General features: G+C 41.3%; 2 protein-coding genes across 4 annotated transcripts in view; one reads left to right on the forward strand and one right to left on the reverse strand.

The window, feature by feature from the left end:
* The window catches only part of PPP2R5E (protein phosphatase 2 regulatory subunit B'epsilon), a 145,194-nt gene extending 136,591 nt beyond the window's left edge, over nucleotides 1-8,603 (reverse strand). Inside the window, exons 1-2 of one of the 3 annotated variants that reach the window (XM_072838869.1) lie at nucleotides 7,899-8,603; nucleotides 5,518-5,681 (exon numbers count right to left, since the gene is read on the reverse strand). In XM_072838869.1, coding sequence (XP_072694970.1) covers nucleotides 5,518-5,674 — 157 coding nt within the window. In that variant the 5' untranslated portion in view covers nucleotides 5,675-5,681; nucleotides 7,899-8,603. The remainder of the gene's footprint in view (nucleotides 1-5,517; nucleotides 5,682-7,898) is intronic. The other 2 variants (XM_072838868.1, XM_072838867.1) reach the window with 2 other exon arrangements.
* The window catches only part of LOC140639490 (uncharacterized), a 34,294-nt gene continuing 26,696 nt past the window's right edge, over nucleotides 7,666-15,263 (forward strand). The window contains exon 1 of the mRNA XM_072837746.1: nucleotides 7,666-9,313. Coding sequence (XP_072693847.1) covers nucleotides 7,666-8,493 — 828 coding nt within the window. The 3' untranslated portion in view covers nucleotides 8,494-9,313. The remainder of the gene's footprint in view (nucleotides 9,314-15,263) is intronic.

Consider the following 15,263-nt stretch of genomic DNA (forward strand, 5'->3'; position numbering starts at 1 on the left):
TCTCATGAATAAGTAAAATCTTTAAAAAAAAAAAAAAAGGAGTACTTTGTACTTTTTGAGATCTGAACCATATAACTACATTATCTATTCAAAAAATGAATAAATTAAAAAAAAACGAATACACTAAAAAATGTAGCAGGATACCAATGTATTCAGTGAAAATCTCCAAAAAAGGTGTTTAAAATAACTAGTCTACAAAGTGCAATACATTTGTAAACTGTTTCTTCAAATATTTTGGTTGAAAAAGATTCACCCCTACAAAACTATGGTCGTGTTTCATAGTTTTCTGAGAGATTTCCAATTTCAACTTTTTGCTGAAAAAATATAAAAAGTGAAATAATTCCACATTATTCATATTTTAACTTCTAAGAGCCCAGTTAAATAACAGTAGCTAGGATTTATTGAACGTGGCACTGTCACATCTATTGACTGTTATAACCATCCCCATTTGGTAGACAAGAAAACCAAGGCTCTCAGGAGTTAACATACTTGTCCCAGAAAACACAACTAGTGAGTGAATGAGGACTCTTGCAAGCAACAAGGCCCATGTACTTTCCCTCATGTGACACTGCACAGTACAAGGAAGATGGTAAACACTAAAACAAAGGACATTATTCCTTAAGAAACTATTCTTATTATAAATACACTTCAGAGCACTAACCAATTAAAAAAACTGGGAATTACTTCTGCATATTCCTTGTTTACACTATATGAAACAGATATGGATGAAAAAAAAATTATCCCACCCAAAAGCTAGAAAAGCTTAAACACTAGTTTGTTTGTTTTTTTAAGATTTTATTTATTCATGAGGAACACAGAGAGAGAGGCAGAGACACAGGCAGAGGGAGAAACAGGCTCCATGCAGGGAGCCTGATGCAGAACTTGATCCCAGAGCCCCGGGGCCATGACCTGAGCCAAAGGCAGATGCTCAACCACTGAGCCATTCACAGGTGCCCCTAAACACTAGTTTTAAATTGGGATTTTTAAAATCATCACAAACTGTCACCCTAAAAAACATGTAAGCTGAATCACAAGCCTAGAGATTAAAAAAAAAAAAGTTTTCATTAAAGAAATTTATAGGAACACAGTATTATGTATCTAAAAGTTTTAACACCCAGAGGCAGAGTTTCTGAAGAGTACCTCCAGTTATCACAGTTTTTGGAAAGTTTAATACTGAATGTCCAAACTATTAGCAAAATGTCTCAAAAACATAAGGGGAGTTATGAGGCTAAAAATAATGACACCACTCTCACATAATCCCATCTTCAAAGAGGTGGTACTTTTCAAAAACATTTCAAACCTAAACCTGTATAAGCTTTTAAAGTCAAAGTAAGAAGGAAACGGCATGGAAGGATGGAGTGGGGAGAGAACAAATCACCTAATCTGGCAGTACTACTACTGCTCCTACTACTTACTATTACTATTATTATTATTATAAATGTATATGTCTATTCCCTAAGTGTTTAGTGTACTTGTCCTTATTAAAATAAATAACTATCAGAGCTTGCTTCATGTCATGCTATGTAGGAACAAGGAAAGTACCCAAGTCTCTACATAAAGCACTCAAACCTTCACTAAATTTCTCTTGAGTAAAAGTCCTTCAAGCTCAAAACCTTTAGGACTCTCTGAAAATATTTTCAAAAGTACATAAAGGTGGAGAAAGTTCAAAAGTCTCTACCTCATTATAAGTAGCTGAGGAAAAGCCAGCTATGTACACAAAACAACCTGCTGGCATTGCTCTCTATAGAGAAAACATTGTTGATAGAAATTTCAAAACCCTCCCCATTAGAAAAGACACAAAAAAGACAAATCTTTCCTTTTACTTGGTTAAGTTCTGCAAGTGAAGAGACTTTTAAAATGCTAATGGTTGGGGATCCCTGGGTGGCTCAGCGGTTTAGCGCCTGCCTTAGGCCCAGGGTGTGATCCTGGGGTTCCAGAATCCAGTCCCATGTCGGGCTCCTTGCATGGAGCCTGCTTCTCCCTCTGCCTATGTCTCTGTCTCTCTCTGTCTCTCTCATGAATAAATAAATAAAATCTTAAAATAAATAAATAAATAAAATACTAATGGTCGTATTACTTATAAGTCAGTCAAATATTATGATGCATATGATAAACATTCTGATAATGGATACACACAAAACAAGTGATCATTAATGAACCTAATGTTTGAGTTTTCAAAAATTATGTATTAAAAAGACGAGTTATAAAACAACACAATTTCCATTTTCAAACTCCTCTAAAATTAAAGATCTTGAGGCCATGAATTTTACTTTCTTCTTTAATGCAACCCACAAAATTCAACTGCCATTTATATTATACTGCAAAATAAAATTAACTCAAATCTTCCAATTTGGTCAAAGTAGTACTACAGAAAATTAAATCAATAACTATCCTTTGGCATGCGCACATAATTTATTCTGATCTCTTCTAAGGAAATGGTAGAAAAATAAAGAAATTCCTCCTATATTTTCTTTATATGCCATAAATTACTTCCTAAAGTTATTGAGAAGATAACACACAAATAAAACTCAATCCATTCTAAGAAAAACAAATGTCATTTAACAAACTTTTATATTCTCTAAAAAGAGCAAATAAACATTTCTGAAACCTACATCAGACTTTGTTATTCTATAGACAGAGAAATCTAATTTGTGGAGTGCTTTCCAGAATATTTTCCCAGAATATGCTTGCTATACAAGCATCACTTTCAGTCTGTCTGGAATTAAGCTGTGCATATATCTAGTACGATATGGTCCTGTTACTCTCCAATTCTCCCATGCTGGCAAAATACATAAGGTCACAAAAATCATATTCCTGGAAAGCAAAGTTCTTGGAAATTTTTCAATATTATCAGACTTCACTTAAAAATGAGAAAAGGAAAAAAATAAAAAATAAAAAAAAATGAGAAAAGGATATACAAATGGCCAATAAGCACATGAAAAGATGCTCAACATCATTCATTAGCCAGAAATGAAGTGCAAATCAAAACCACAATGAAATACCACTTCACACACATTATGGTGGCTATTATCAAAAACACAGAAAATAACAAGTATTGGTGAGGATGTGGAGAAATTGGAACCTTTGTGCACTGATGGTAAGAAGGTAAAATGGTACAGCTGCTATGGAAAACAGTCTGGCAATTCCTCAAAAAACTAAATATATGATCCAGCAATTGCACTTCTGGGCATGTCCCCAAAAGAAATGAAAGCAGGGGCTCAGACACACTTGTACACCCATGTCCATAGCAGCATTCACAATAACCAAAAGGTGAAAATGACCCAAGTGTCCACTGACAGATGGATAAATAATATATGGTGTATACACTCAGGGGAATATTAGTTAGGCTTCAATGGAAGGAAATTCTAACATATACTGCAACATGGATGAACCCTGAAGACATGTTGCTGAGTGAAATAATCCAGCCACCAAAAGACTTAGGGTAATCAAATTCATAAAGGTAGAAAACTGAATGGTGGTTACTTACCAAGGGGCTAAGGCTAAGCGAGGGTGGAGTGGGAGGTTAGTGTTTAATGGATACAGTTGCAGTTGCAGGGAAATAGAGAAGTTCTGGAGATAGTTGGTGGAGATGGATTCACAGCAGTGTAAATGTACCTAATGTCACACTTAGTGCATGCTTAAAAATAGTTAAACTGGTCAATTTGTTGTTAGGTATATTTTACCATGATAAAAAAATGAGACAAGGAACAACAAAATCTTAAAATATGCCAAATTCTTCCCAGGCATGCCTTTTCACTACCCGCAAAACCAATGAGTAGTCAGTTCAAATTTAAATGTTTACCATGAGCCCCAAGAAATGAATGTAACAATAAAGTTTAAAATTCTTTCTAAACCTCAAAAAGCTTAATCTGCTTTCTCAAAATAAAGTCCTTGGCCAGATAACCATGCTAATAGCTATTATATGTCTAGTTCCGATTAAATAAGTTACTAAAGAATCCATATGCCTCTCAACTTTGTATTTCAAACATGATTAGTTTTATCTCTAGAGTTTTTCCCTCATTTTTCTTCTAAAGCCTCACAAAGACTTTTTCATTTTTACCAGCAAAACCTTTACCTAAATTTTCCTCCCCTACAAACTCATAAGAGCTCATCTTTTTGCTGACTAGTAGATATATCTTTATTATAATCAGAATTCATTTAGTTTCCACTAATACCAAGTATAAACCTCAGAATCTCATTTATGACTCTTCCTCCCTTAAAAAAAAAAAAAAAAAAAAGTCCATATGTGGAAAAATAGAAGCCTGAAATACCCTTCTCTAAATTTTGAGGATCTTTTCTGGTCAAACTTCAGTATTTCTCATAATGCCTTCTAATTTCACAAACTGTTACAGAAGTAAATGTTCACTAACGAACCAGCAAACCAGGTTTTCTGATTTCCTCTGAGCTATGGAAGTACACTGGTTTTGTTCATGTTCCCTTTCTCCTCACTTTTCTAAGTGTTCAGGAGATAAAAATCTACTTTCAAAGGCAGATTCTGATAGTTCCCAAGCTGTAAATACATGCTATATTCTGATGTATTTCAAACATGCCTGTTCATAAACATAAAACAAACAGATGAAAATTAAAAAGAACAGGAAACATCCACATATAAACAAACAAAAATTTAAAGGTCTAATTTAAAAAAGGCAATTTTCGGGATCCCTGGGTGGCGCAGCGGTTTGGCGCCTGCCTTTGGCCCAGGGCGCGATCCTGGAGACCCGGGATCGAATCCCACGTCGGGCTCCCGGTGCATGGAGCCTGCTTCTCCCTCTGCCTTTGTCTCTGCTCGCCTCTCTCTCTCTCTCTCTCTCTCTGTGACTATCATAAATTAAAAAAAAATAAAAAAATAAAAAAATAAAACTACAAAAGTCATCTAAGCTCTTTAATATTTAAAAAAAAAAAGGCAATTTTCATATTAAAAACTTGTCCTTTTAATTTATCCCAAAGGAAAGAGAAAAGTAGTTTTTATGTTTATGTTTATCAGGTTTTCTAAATGTATTATCTGGAGATGCAATTACTACCTGACCACTTTTTCTTGATTTTTAAAAATGAATTCTTACAAACATGATTTTCTATGTTACAATACCATCTCCTAAGTTAATGGTACCATCTCCTCTAGTAGGTCTACTTCCTGTGACTAAAACTGTACAATTTGTAGCTGTTATCACATACTATACATATATATACATATAAATGTCAACAGAAAAAAAATGTAAAACACAGACCTAGGCATCTTACAGTTTCTCTGGCATTCAGTTTCCCTCTTTATCAATGTGAGAGATCTTCCTGAAAATAGATTTCATTTGTCCACAGCTATTTATATTAAATTGAGCCCTTTAAACTGGAAAGTGGGTGTATCTGCCCATATAGCAGTAACTTCAACATGTCTGAAATCTCCCATCCCTTCAATTTGCAACACAGACCTTTAACAAATATGAAATTCTACAAAAAGGAAATTATATGTAGATACAAAATGATCAACTAGAAAGGAATCCATCACCTGGCCATGAGCCTTACCTTTTAGCAGCGGCAGAGGTGTTAACTCAATAGGTTTGCCTTGAGACCTAAACTGTGAGGAACTTTGCGACCTCTTCTGTCTGGCTTTTCTGACGGACTTCCGAGAAAATCCGTCTACTTTATCCACTGATGGAGGAGTAGTTGGTGCTGAGGACATATCCCTACTGAAGAGAAAGAGGTATCATAAACATATTCCCAAGGCGGAAGCATACATGTGAATTACAAATTCTAAAATTTCCATATACAATATGCATGAAAATTGGAATATGTGATGAAGAAAGCAAATAAAATCAATTAAGAAAAGTTGCATGTTCAATGGGGAAACATGAAAATTTGATGAAAAACAAAGTATTTTAAGTACCATATAAGCAGTACTGTAGTTCTAATGCATGTGCCGCTCCCACTCTGATAAGCATTAAAGATGCTCATTGACACTAAAGAACTCTTCTACGTCATCTACTCATTTTCTAACTGCATGGCTCTTCTCATCTTGAGATTCCTGAACTAATTTTGGAACTATTCTACCACTGGAAAACTTCCATCAATACATTTTCCCAAGATATTTAATATTACAAATGGGCTCTGGAGTTAAAACTCTTATTGTACTTTTAGAATCTACACCAATCTACCACAGCAAGGTGAAATTTACAACTACTAAAACTACCCAGGCATGACTTTTAATGCAATGTGCTGTGTTAGCTATGATAAACTATACCACACCACCAATGAGGACAGGTTAGATTACTTTAAACAGAACACATAAAAGGCATAATTAAGAGCATTTCAAAGAAGTCTTCTTTTTGAATGAAGCCATCTTAAGTCATTAATTATGATGAAATCTTGCACCAAAGTTGAAATGAAAACACAAATTCACAAACTAGTTAGACAGCCAAGTTGAGTTCAAGTTCATAGTCAAATATTAATTTTCATTCCCTCAAACTGATAGAACAGTTCTTTCAGATTTTGTTATCCCTCTCAAATTATTAAAATGAAGGCTAGTTCCTAAAAAGTAACAAGTCTTGAGCTCAATTTCAATTTAAACAGATGCCATCATTTCCATGGCACGGAGGCTCCAAGCAAGATTAATGGCAGACCTGAATAAAAATAATGCATATGGGGGAAATACTGAAATGCAATTACTCACCTGTCATTCCAATACATAAGGGCTGTTTAACCTCTAAATTAAAAGGTAAGTGAGTTTCTTCTTGAACATGCAAGAATAAAACATTATCTGGATTATCCAGATTCCGACACAGTAAAAAACAGAAAAAGATAAACTAAAAAAATCAAAACCCAGAATCTTGACATTTGGAATTTTGAAGTTTTGTTTGGTTCTCCTTAAAAAAAAAAAAAAAAAAAAAAAAAAATTTAGGTTTTTAAAAATCTACCTAATTTAGCCTTAAAAAAAATATGACAGACTCAAAATGGAATTGCAAACTATGAATGACTATAGAAGAAGTAAGATCAGTTAAAATTTTTCACAATGACTGCATCAGCAAGAAGCTCCACATCACATTTGTATGTTGTAAATTTAGAGGCAGCTTTTCCAATGTGGTATGTGAATTATTTCGATTTCATTTAACCCTAACAACGCAAGATTTCGGTAAATCCTGTTCTTCCATCACTCTTTTTGTCTCTTCTTTATTCCTCATCTCCCATTTCTAAAGATGATTTATTGCTAGCATTTTTCTTTTTTTTTTTTTTTTTAACATCATTTGCCCCTTCTGCCCGCGGCCCAGAATAAACGTCAAGCATCTCAACCCTAAAGCGCTGCAGAACTGAACTTGCAGTAGCAGTGGGTCCGTGCAAAGCCCGGGGAAACAGGTTTCGCCCTGGACCGGGACGCCCGAAGCTTTATCATCGTCTAAGCAGCGGGCACGGGGTATTTCCAAGGTTCGGGGTAATCCAAGGGGGTTACTGGGGTGGAGGAGAGAGACAGGGAATGGGTTGGTCTGTAGGGATGCTGACATACTCCCTTTGCTCCCACCCCACCCCACCCCACCCCCCAAAGCCCTGGAGAAGATAAGCTGTTACAGAATCCTGCTCACTACACCAACCCCCCCCACCGGCTTCCTCCCCCCCCCACCCCCCACCCCCGTCCCCGTCAGTGGATAAAGGGGGACAAGAATCTGCCTCCGATGCCGGAAGATGGGGGGGGGGGGGGGGGAGGAGACGGGCAGAGTGAAAGAGAGGCATCGTCAGAAGCATTTGCAGGTAAATCAGACAAGTGGGACGGGCTCTTCCTCTCCCACACCCACCCCACCGCACCCCTCGCGTGCCCCGGCCAGGCCTTCCCGAGGCCGGTGTCCTGCAGCCTCCTCGGGAGGACGGGGAAGAGCAAGGGGAGCGGGCAAGCCGAGATGCTGGAGGGACGAAGTTACCTTGAAGCTTCTGGGGAAGAATCCGAAGATGATCTGTGGTTTCGAGGGGCGGGAGAACGGCGTGAGGGCCGCGGCGGGGACAGGTGGCGGGGCCGCGACGTGCGGGGGGCGGTCCGGACAGCGGCAGGGAGCCCGGGGCGACGGCTGTCCGGCGCGGCGTCCCTCCGGTTCCGCGGCGGCGGCGGCGGCGGCGGCGCCTCTAGGCCTCACGGCCGGACCTGAAGCTCAGCGCTCCGGCGGCGGCGACGGCGGCGGCGGCGGCCTCACGACCCTCCCCCGCGGGCCAGTCCCATCAAATCGGCACCGACCCCGTTGCGGCTCCGCCGGTGGCTCCTCGCTCACATTCCCGGCGGGCGGCGCCTCTGCTCGTTGCCCCGGACCCGGCGGCGGCGGCGGCGGCGGCGGCGGCGACGTGGGGCGGGGGGGAAGGGAGGGAGGAAGACCGGATCCGCAGCGGCAGCGGGAGAAGGAAGGAGAAGGAGGAGGAGCCGCTGGAGCTGGAGCCGCCGCTGCCAGAGCCGCCCTTTGGTACCCGCGGTGGGTCCCCGTCAATGCCCCTTTCTCTCTCCTATTGTCAATATCACCGGGCGGCTGAGTCCATGGCACACGCGCAACCGAACCTTCTGGCCAGCAGCGCCCGCCTCCGGCGCCCACTCATTGGAGGCTTCAAACGGGAAGCGAGGCCTCATTGGCCCCCGTCCGCCTTCACTCCCCTGCCAGCAGGTTCGACTGAGAGCCGATCAGGGATTGGCGGCGGGGGGGCGGAGAAACCGGAGGGTGGGAAGAGACGAGGCCGAGGATTGGGCTGAGGCGAGAAGGACCCGGATGCAGCCGCGCTCGCCGGCCGCGCCGCCGCAGCTTCCGCCCGGCGGCTGGGTCGGCTGAAGAGGGGCGCGCCGCGGCCGCTAGGCCTCTGAGGAGCTCCTGCGAGAGCCGCGGGGCGTGCGAGCGACGCATCCACGGGATGGCCGGGCTTCCGCGCAGTGCGGCTCCGCTGGGCAGCGGCCGTCTTCCGCCCGAGGATTCCGGGGGCGAGGGTCGGCTAGAGGTGGGGGAGCCCCCGGGGCCTTGGGTTCGCCCCCTTCCGGGGCGAGGCTGCCCTCCTGGGCTTGAGGAGTCCGCCTCAGGACGTACCGGCGCTGAAAGGAGCGCCGCGAGGGAGACGACCTCCCGCCCGCGCCCGCGCCCGCGCGCCCCTGTTTGTGTACAGCGGCCCCTTGCAGCTCGCTGTGGAGCCCCCGGCAGCCCCGCTGGGCCGCTGGGCCGCTGGGCCTCTGGGCCCGGGCCGAGGGCTGCGTATCGCCCGGGATGCTGTCTCGCCTCGTCTCCTGTTACCTAAACCTCTGCTTTGAGTATCAGCTCCCTGAACCTCCTTGCAAGCCTTGCTAGGGGCCAGACCAGCGTAGCTCACGCAGGTGGGAACCCTGTCCCCCGCGCTCTGCGATCGTGTCTCCGGATCACACGCGCGGGCCCTCGGCTGCACAAGAGCTCAGGCTGCAGGACCGTGTGAGGTTTTAGTGGGCAGGTTGGGTCCGAAGCAGTTTTTGGAGAAGACTGGACTCAACTCTAGCTAGATCAAGTAATGAACTATCTGAGATGTGTTTAACGTCCTTGGTGAGCCCAAATCCATATGATGCAATTTCCAGAGGATGTTATTGGGACTGTCATTCTATCTGAATGTACGCTAGGCACGTCTCTTTGGGGGACCGGGGTTGGGGGGTGGGGTGGGGAGGGGGCTCGGGAGAGGGAGAAAGAAATTCTTAATGTTAACCACAAACGTCAGGTCTCCAGTTGTTAAAAACTTGGAAGACGAAAAAAAAAAATTAGAATCCATCAATTCAGAGATAACCGCTATTAGTTAGCATTTTGGTGTACTTCCGTCCAGTATTCTTTTCCCTTTAATATCGTGTGTGTTCTGTAGCCTAGTTTACCTCCCTCACCATTATATCATGTTTTCTATACCGTTAGGAAATAAAACTATGTACCATACATAGAGGTAACCCCCAAAAATGCATTTCTTCTTTGTGTTAACACTCAGGTGTTGCATATTTTTATCCACACTCCCATAAGTGGATCTTGAGAGGGGGAAAAAAAAAATTCTGTGCCATGAAAGATTTTTTTAAAAATCCATTTGGAACTAATGAAAGGGGTGGGTACCTGGGTGGCTCAGTGATGAAGTGGCTGCCTTTGGCTCAGGTCATGATCCCAGGATCCAGGGATGGAGTCCCACATCAGGACCCCACAGGGAGCCTGCTTCTCCCTCTGCCTATGTCCCTGCCTCTCTCTGTGTCTCTCATGAATAAATAAATAAAATCTTTTTTAAAAAGGGGGGGTGGGGGACAAGAAAAGATGGCTTTCTTAGGTGGAAGCAGTCTCCCCCAGCATTGACTCCAAATGATTGGCCATTGTATAGATAGCGCCCATTTTTGCTTTGCAAAGTTCATCACTAGGCTTTATTAAAAGAATGGCTAGGATACCATCCTTCCTACCTTCAAGAAACTACATTTTTTTAATCTCGATTTCATATGCCAGTCTTCATGAAAAGTTCAGTGTCCCAGCCATGCAGAACTTTTTTGCTCAATCTCTGATTGAGGGAAATGCAGAATTAAAACCAAGGAAAATTTTAAAGCCAGCTCCATTTCCCTTGGCAACAGTTGGACCGTCAAAGAGTACTGCACGTTTGAAATGCTCACAGCTGTTGCTTAGAACATTTCACATTTTGCAGAGTGGGGATTTTGCTTGAAAATTATGGATCTCTATAAAGAATTCATTTCAAGACTTTCATTTTCTATAAAATGGCTGAGTAACTGAAATGAGCAGATCTTTTAAAATGGGAACATCCTTGCCTATGTGAGAAATTGTTCCTTGGACAATATTTTCTAAAGGAAGTCCACACACGCCAGGGTTGTATACGTTCCAGGAATAGTACAGGGCAATCCATTTGGAATGCAGAAGAATAAAATATGAGGACATCTGCTTATGCTTCATTCTAATTGAAAAATAGTCATTAAGATCAATTAATATTTTAGATGCAGAATAGGTGACCCACACTCAGTTCATGGACTCCTCTCTTGGCCTACAACAGCATAGGAGATGTCCTCAAGGAGAAGTGGAAGTTACCCATTTCCAGGGGGTGGGCAGTGGCAGTCCTACTCAGTCAGTCCCTGTCAACAGTGAATCTGATGGGTTCAACTAAGTAGATTTACTGATGGTATTATCTAGGTTTAATTAAACTAACCTGTAGAAAATAGACAACTTTACCAAGGTCCTTTGCAAAAAAAAACCACAGGAAAACAAACACCAAAACAAAGCAGAATTGACACTTCTAGTACTAGATCTTTGACAGTTTTAGTACTAGATCTTCGACAGCCACATTTCAAAGTTTAAATAACAATCCAAGAAGTCTAACCAAATTTCGGCTTAAAGAAGGTCAAATTAGGGGCACCTGGGTGGCTTAGTGGTTGAGCATCCCCGGGTCCTAGGATCTGGTCCCCCATCGGGCTCCCTGCAGGGAGCCTGTTTCTCCCTCTGCCTGTGTGTCTCTGCCTCTCTCTATCTCTCATGAATAAATAAATTAAATCTTTGAAAAAAAAGTCAAATTCATCAAGATTATTTGAATGAGGATTTATATCCACTGTCATTAATAATGAATTTCACCCTAAGCATACATTGTGACTGAGTCATAAATGCAGGCACATGTTTGTGCTTTATAATATTTGGTTAAGAATTGCTTCCAAAAAACAGACTAATAGGAATGAATGATCAAAAAAGTTTGGAGACTTGATACTCTAATACAAAAGTAAATACATTATAATCACCTAGGAAGCCATTATCAAGTGACAAAACCCTGGTCGTTGCTATCAGATGAAAGCATTCACTTCCCAGATATCAAGGCTGAGCTTCTCATGAATCTACTGGCGAGCTAGTCACATGATGAGACCAGAAGGCAGAGACTGTCAAATGGTGGCTGACTGGTGAACTAGAAAAGGGTCAGATGGTAATAAACAGAAACATCACCGGGATCCCTGGGTGGCGCAGCGGTTTGGCGTCTGCCTTTGGCCCAGGGCGCGGTCCTGGAGACCCGGGATCGAGTCCCACGTCGGGCTCCCGGTGCATGGAGCCTGCTTCTCCCTCTGCCTGTATCTCTGCCTCTCTCTCTCTCTCTCTCTCTCTCTCTGTGATTATCATAAACAAATAAAAATTAAAAAGATAAAAAACAGAAACATCACCAAACCAATTATCAACCAATAGAGGAGGAAAAGACCTATAGTGATACAACATCATCATAGAGGTTAACTAGCCCAACGTGTGTGTGGTTGAGGAAGTGGGGTTTGGGCTGGGAGGGAAGAAAGGTGAAAAGGACTGAGGCAAGAGCTACTCTCCAGAAAAACAAGAATATTACACAGCTAGTGTCAACAGGCGACTCTGCTGTTATATTTCTTTGAGCTACATTTATCTACACTGGCAACACCCTCAGCAGTGACATTTTCTTGGGTCATGATTTAGAGACTTTTTTTTTTTTTAGAGAGCAGGAGAGGGAGAGGGAGAAATTTTCAAGCAGACTCCGAGATGAGCATAGAACCTGATGCAGGACTCGATCCCACAAGCCCAAGATCATGACCTAAGCTGAAACCAAGTGTGACACTTAACCAACTGTGCCACCCAGACATCCCACTCAGGTCACAATGTAAATAGTACAGTTGCATTTTCAGATGTGCTGGGTTATAGGTTATTCATGACTTTCCATGTGATTAACGTATATAATTATTGCTTAAGATTTAAAATGTTTAAAAAAAAAAAAAAGATTTAAAATGTTTAGGTATTCTCGTTTCCTACCTAGCAATGAGACATCCTAGGTCACTGATGGATCAAGATAGGAAAAGGGGCCCTGTGTCACATGGGAAAAGAGGAAGCAAGTTTCAAGTGCCCTGTGTTTCACACAGGTTAAAATAATGTACCACAAGTAACAATTTGGCTTTTAAAATAGTTAAATTACACAAATAAACTAAAGCTATAACTAAATATAAGCACAATGCTGTTAACACAGACTCTGGAATCACATGTACCTGACATGGAATCCCAGCTCAGATAGTCAGGAGCTAGGGCAAATTATTCACTTGTCATAGCCTTGGTTTCCGGGTCTGTGACAGACTAACTCTTCCTAAGTCATGGGGTAGTCGTCAGATTTACATGAGGTTATGTCATCAGATTTACATGAGGTTATGCATTTACTACATTACATGTGTCTGGCACATGTTCACTGCTCAAGAAACATTAGTCATGACCATAATCATCCACTTTCTTTGTATTTTAAGAGTTTTTATCCATCTAGAAACTTCAGGAAAGACTTTTTCCCTCAAAATTTTATTCCGGTATGCCCCATTGTGACAGGAAGAAAATGAGAAGCAAGGAAACAAGGCATGCCTTTCAATCCACTTCCATGCTAAATTATAGACTGCATGTGAGAACATTCATTAGCAATAAAAAGAATTTGCATCTTAAAACATCCATATACTTCTAAACATGAAAAAATGATCATTTGACTTAACATCATTTCAGACCTTAATCTTCATTTCTGATGACATTACTTTAAAAGAGGCCCAAACTATTTTTGCTCTAAACTTACCTATATCTCTTCCTCTCTGTAACCTCCAGAATTGCACTAGGGGCAAGGTCCTGTTTTCTGTCCTAGGCCTGCCCTTAGTAATGGCCTAGACCTCATCTGGTAGATATCTGCTTCCTGCTCTCCCCCACTTTTCCTTGGAGGACCCCGCCCCTCACTTCAGGTGATTCTGGTGGACTGGTAAGCATGCTGCTTCTCTTTCCTCCCTTCAGAGAGATAGGTACATGTCCTTAGGAGATCAGTTGGATCTTCCCCAAGATTTGCTCTGTGAAGGCTGGGAAAGAAATGCCAAGTTTTAACCACACAATTGTAGCTGCTGGATTTAGCTCTTTTTGAAGGTAGTTTCAATTACATGAGCCAATAAATTCTCTTTTTGTTTTAGCTACTTTGGAGTTGAATTTCTATAACTTACACCTAAAAGAATCCTGACTTATAACGCACAGCAAGTCACATAACCTCATTAAGCCTCAATTTACTCTTAGACTCTGGATCTGGGGTTTTCTAGGACTTGCACTAAATGAAATCTTCAGACAAAATCGAATCTTAAGCATGAAAGGCAATCATTTAAAGTGACCTTGCCAGGAATTCTTCCCTAATATAATTCATCAAGTTGAATTTATTTGTTGGCTTTTATTTTTAAGACTCAAAGCAGATATTCTTAAGAACTATACTTTTAGAATTAAGTGCCTCTAGAATACATCTACATGAGGAAAGAATGTGCAGTGATCTACCAAAGATGAAGATAAGCTTTATTCTTAGCAAACTGCTGCTTTTCAATAGGCTGTTTTTATTGTGTCTCTTAAAGCACCATGGCCAGATTTCAGGAAATGCAGCCAATGGTTGGATGTTGCATCCAGGGTTCTCATCTCTCCATCACAGAGAGAGAGAGAGACATGGTTCTTAAGGTACCAATAGAGTAAAATCTATGAACACAAGGGTAAATTACTGCTAAAATGTTCTAAAAGACAAGACAACCAAAAGAGGGTGAAACTTAATCTGAGCACACTATTATAAAAATAAAATAAACCAATAACGGCAACATATAGAATCTTGTGCAGTCCTGGCAATACTGTCTACAAACATGAATAGCAATTTAGTTCACTTTCATATGCACTATATAATTTGAATCTTAATTCAGTAGATACATAGAATTTTTTTAAGATTTATTTATTTATTTGAGAGAGAGAACATGACAGCAAGCAGGGGGAGGGGCAGAGGGAAGAGAAAAAATTCTCCACACTGATCAGGGAGCCTAGCTTGGAGCTCAGTCTCATGACTCAGAGCTCGAGATCGTGACCTGAGCTGAAATCAAACAAAAAAACAAACAAGTAGGACACTTAGCCAACTGAGCCACCCAGGTGCCCCCATAGATACATAGTATTTCAAATTTATAAATAAAAAACACAAGGATCAGAGAAGTTATCCAGGGTCACACAGCTAATAACTAGTAGAACCACAATTTAAACCCAGTTCTTCCAAGGGCCAGACCTCTTAATACTGTACCAAGTTGCCTCTGTCTTTAAATCCTTGTTTGCTAACAATATGTCCAAGTAATAAAATACAAAGCTACTATTTTCTCCATCTCATAGAAGAAGAGACTAATAAGATACAAAAGTTAAATGTCTTATACAAAGTCATAAAGAAAAGAAAGAAAAAATGGGCCAAGTCTTCCATCATCATCAATATGGTCTCCCATTCATTGAATAGTATGAGCCAGAAATTATGACAGACATCCTATACCT

The sequence above is a fragment of the Canis lupus genome, chromosome 9, assembly GCF_048164855.1.
Source record: "Canis lupus baileyi chromosome 9, mCanLup2.hap1, whole genome shotgun sequence".
Taxonomy (NCBI): Eukaryota; Metazoa; Chordata; class Mammalia; order Carnivora; family Canidae; genus Canis; species Canis lupus.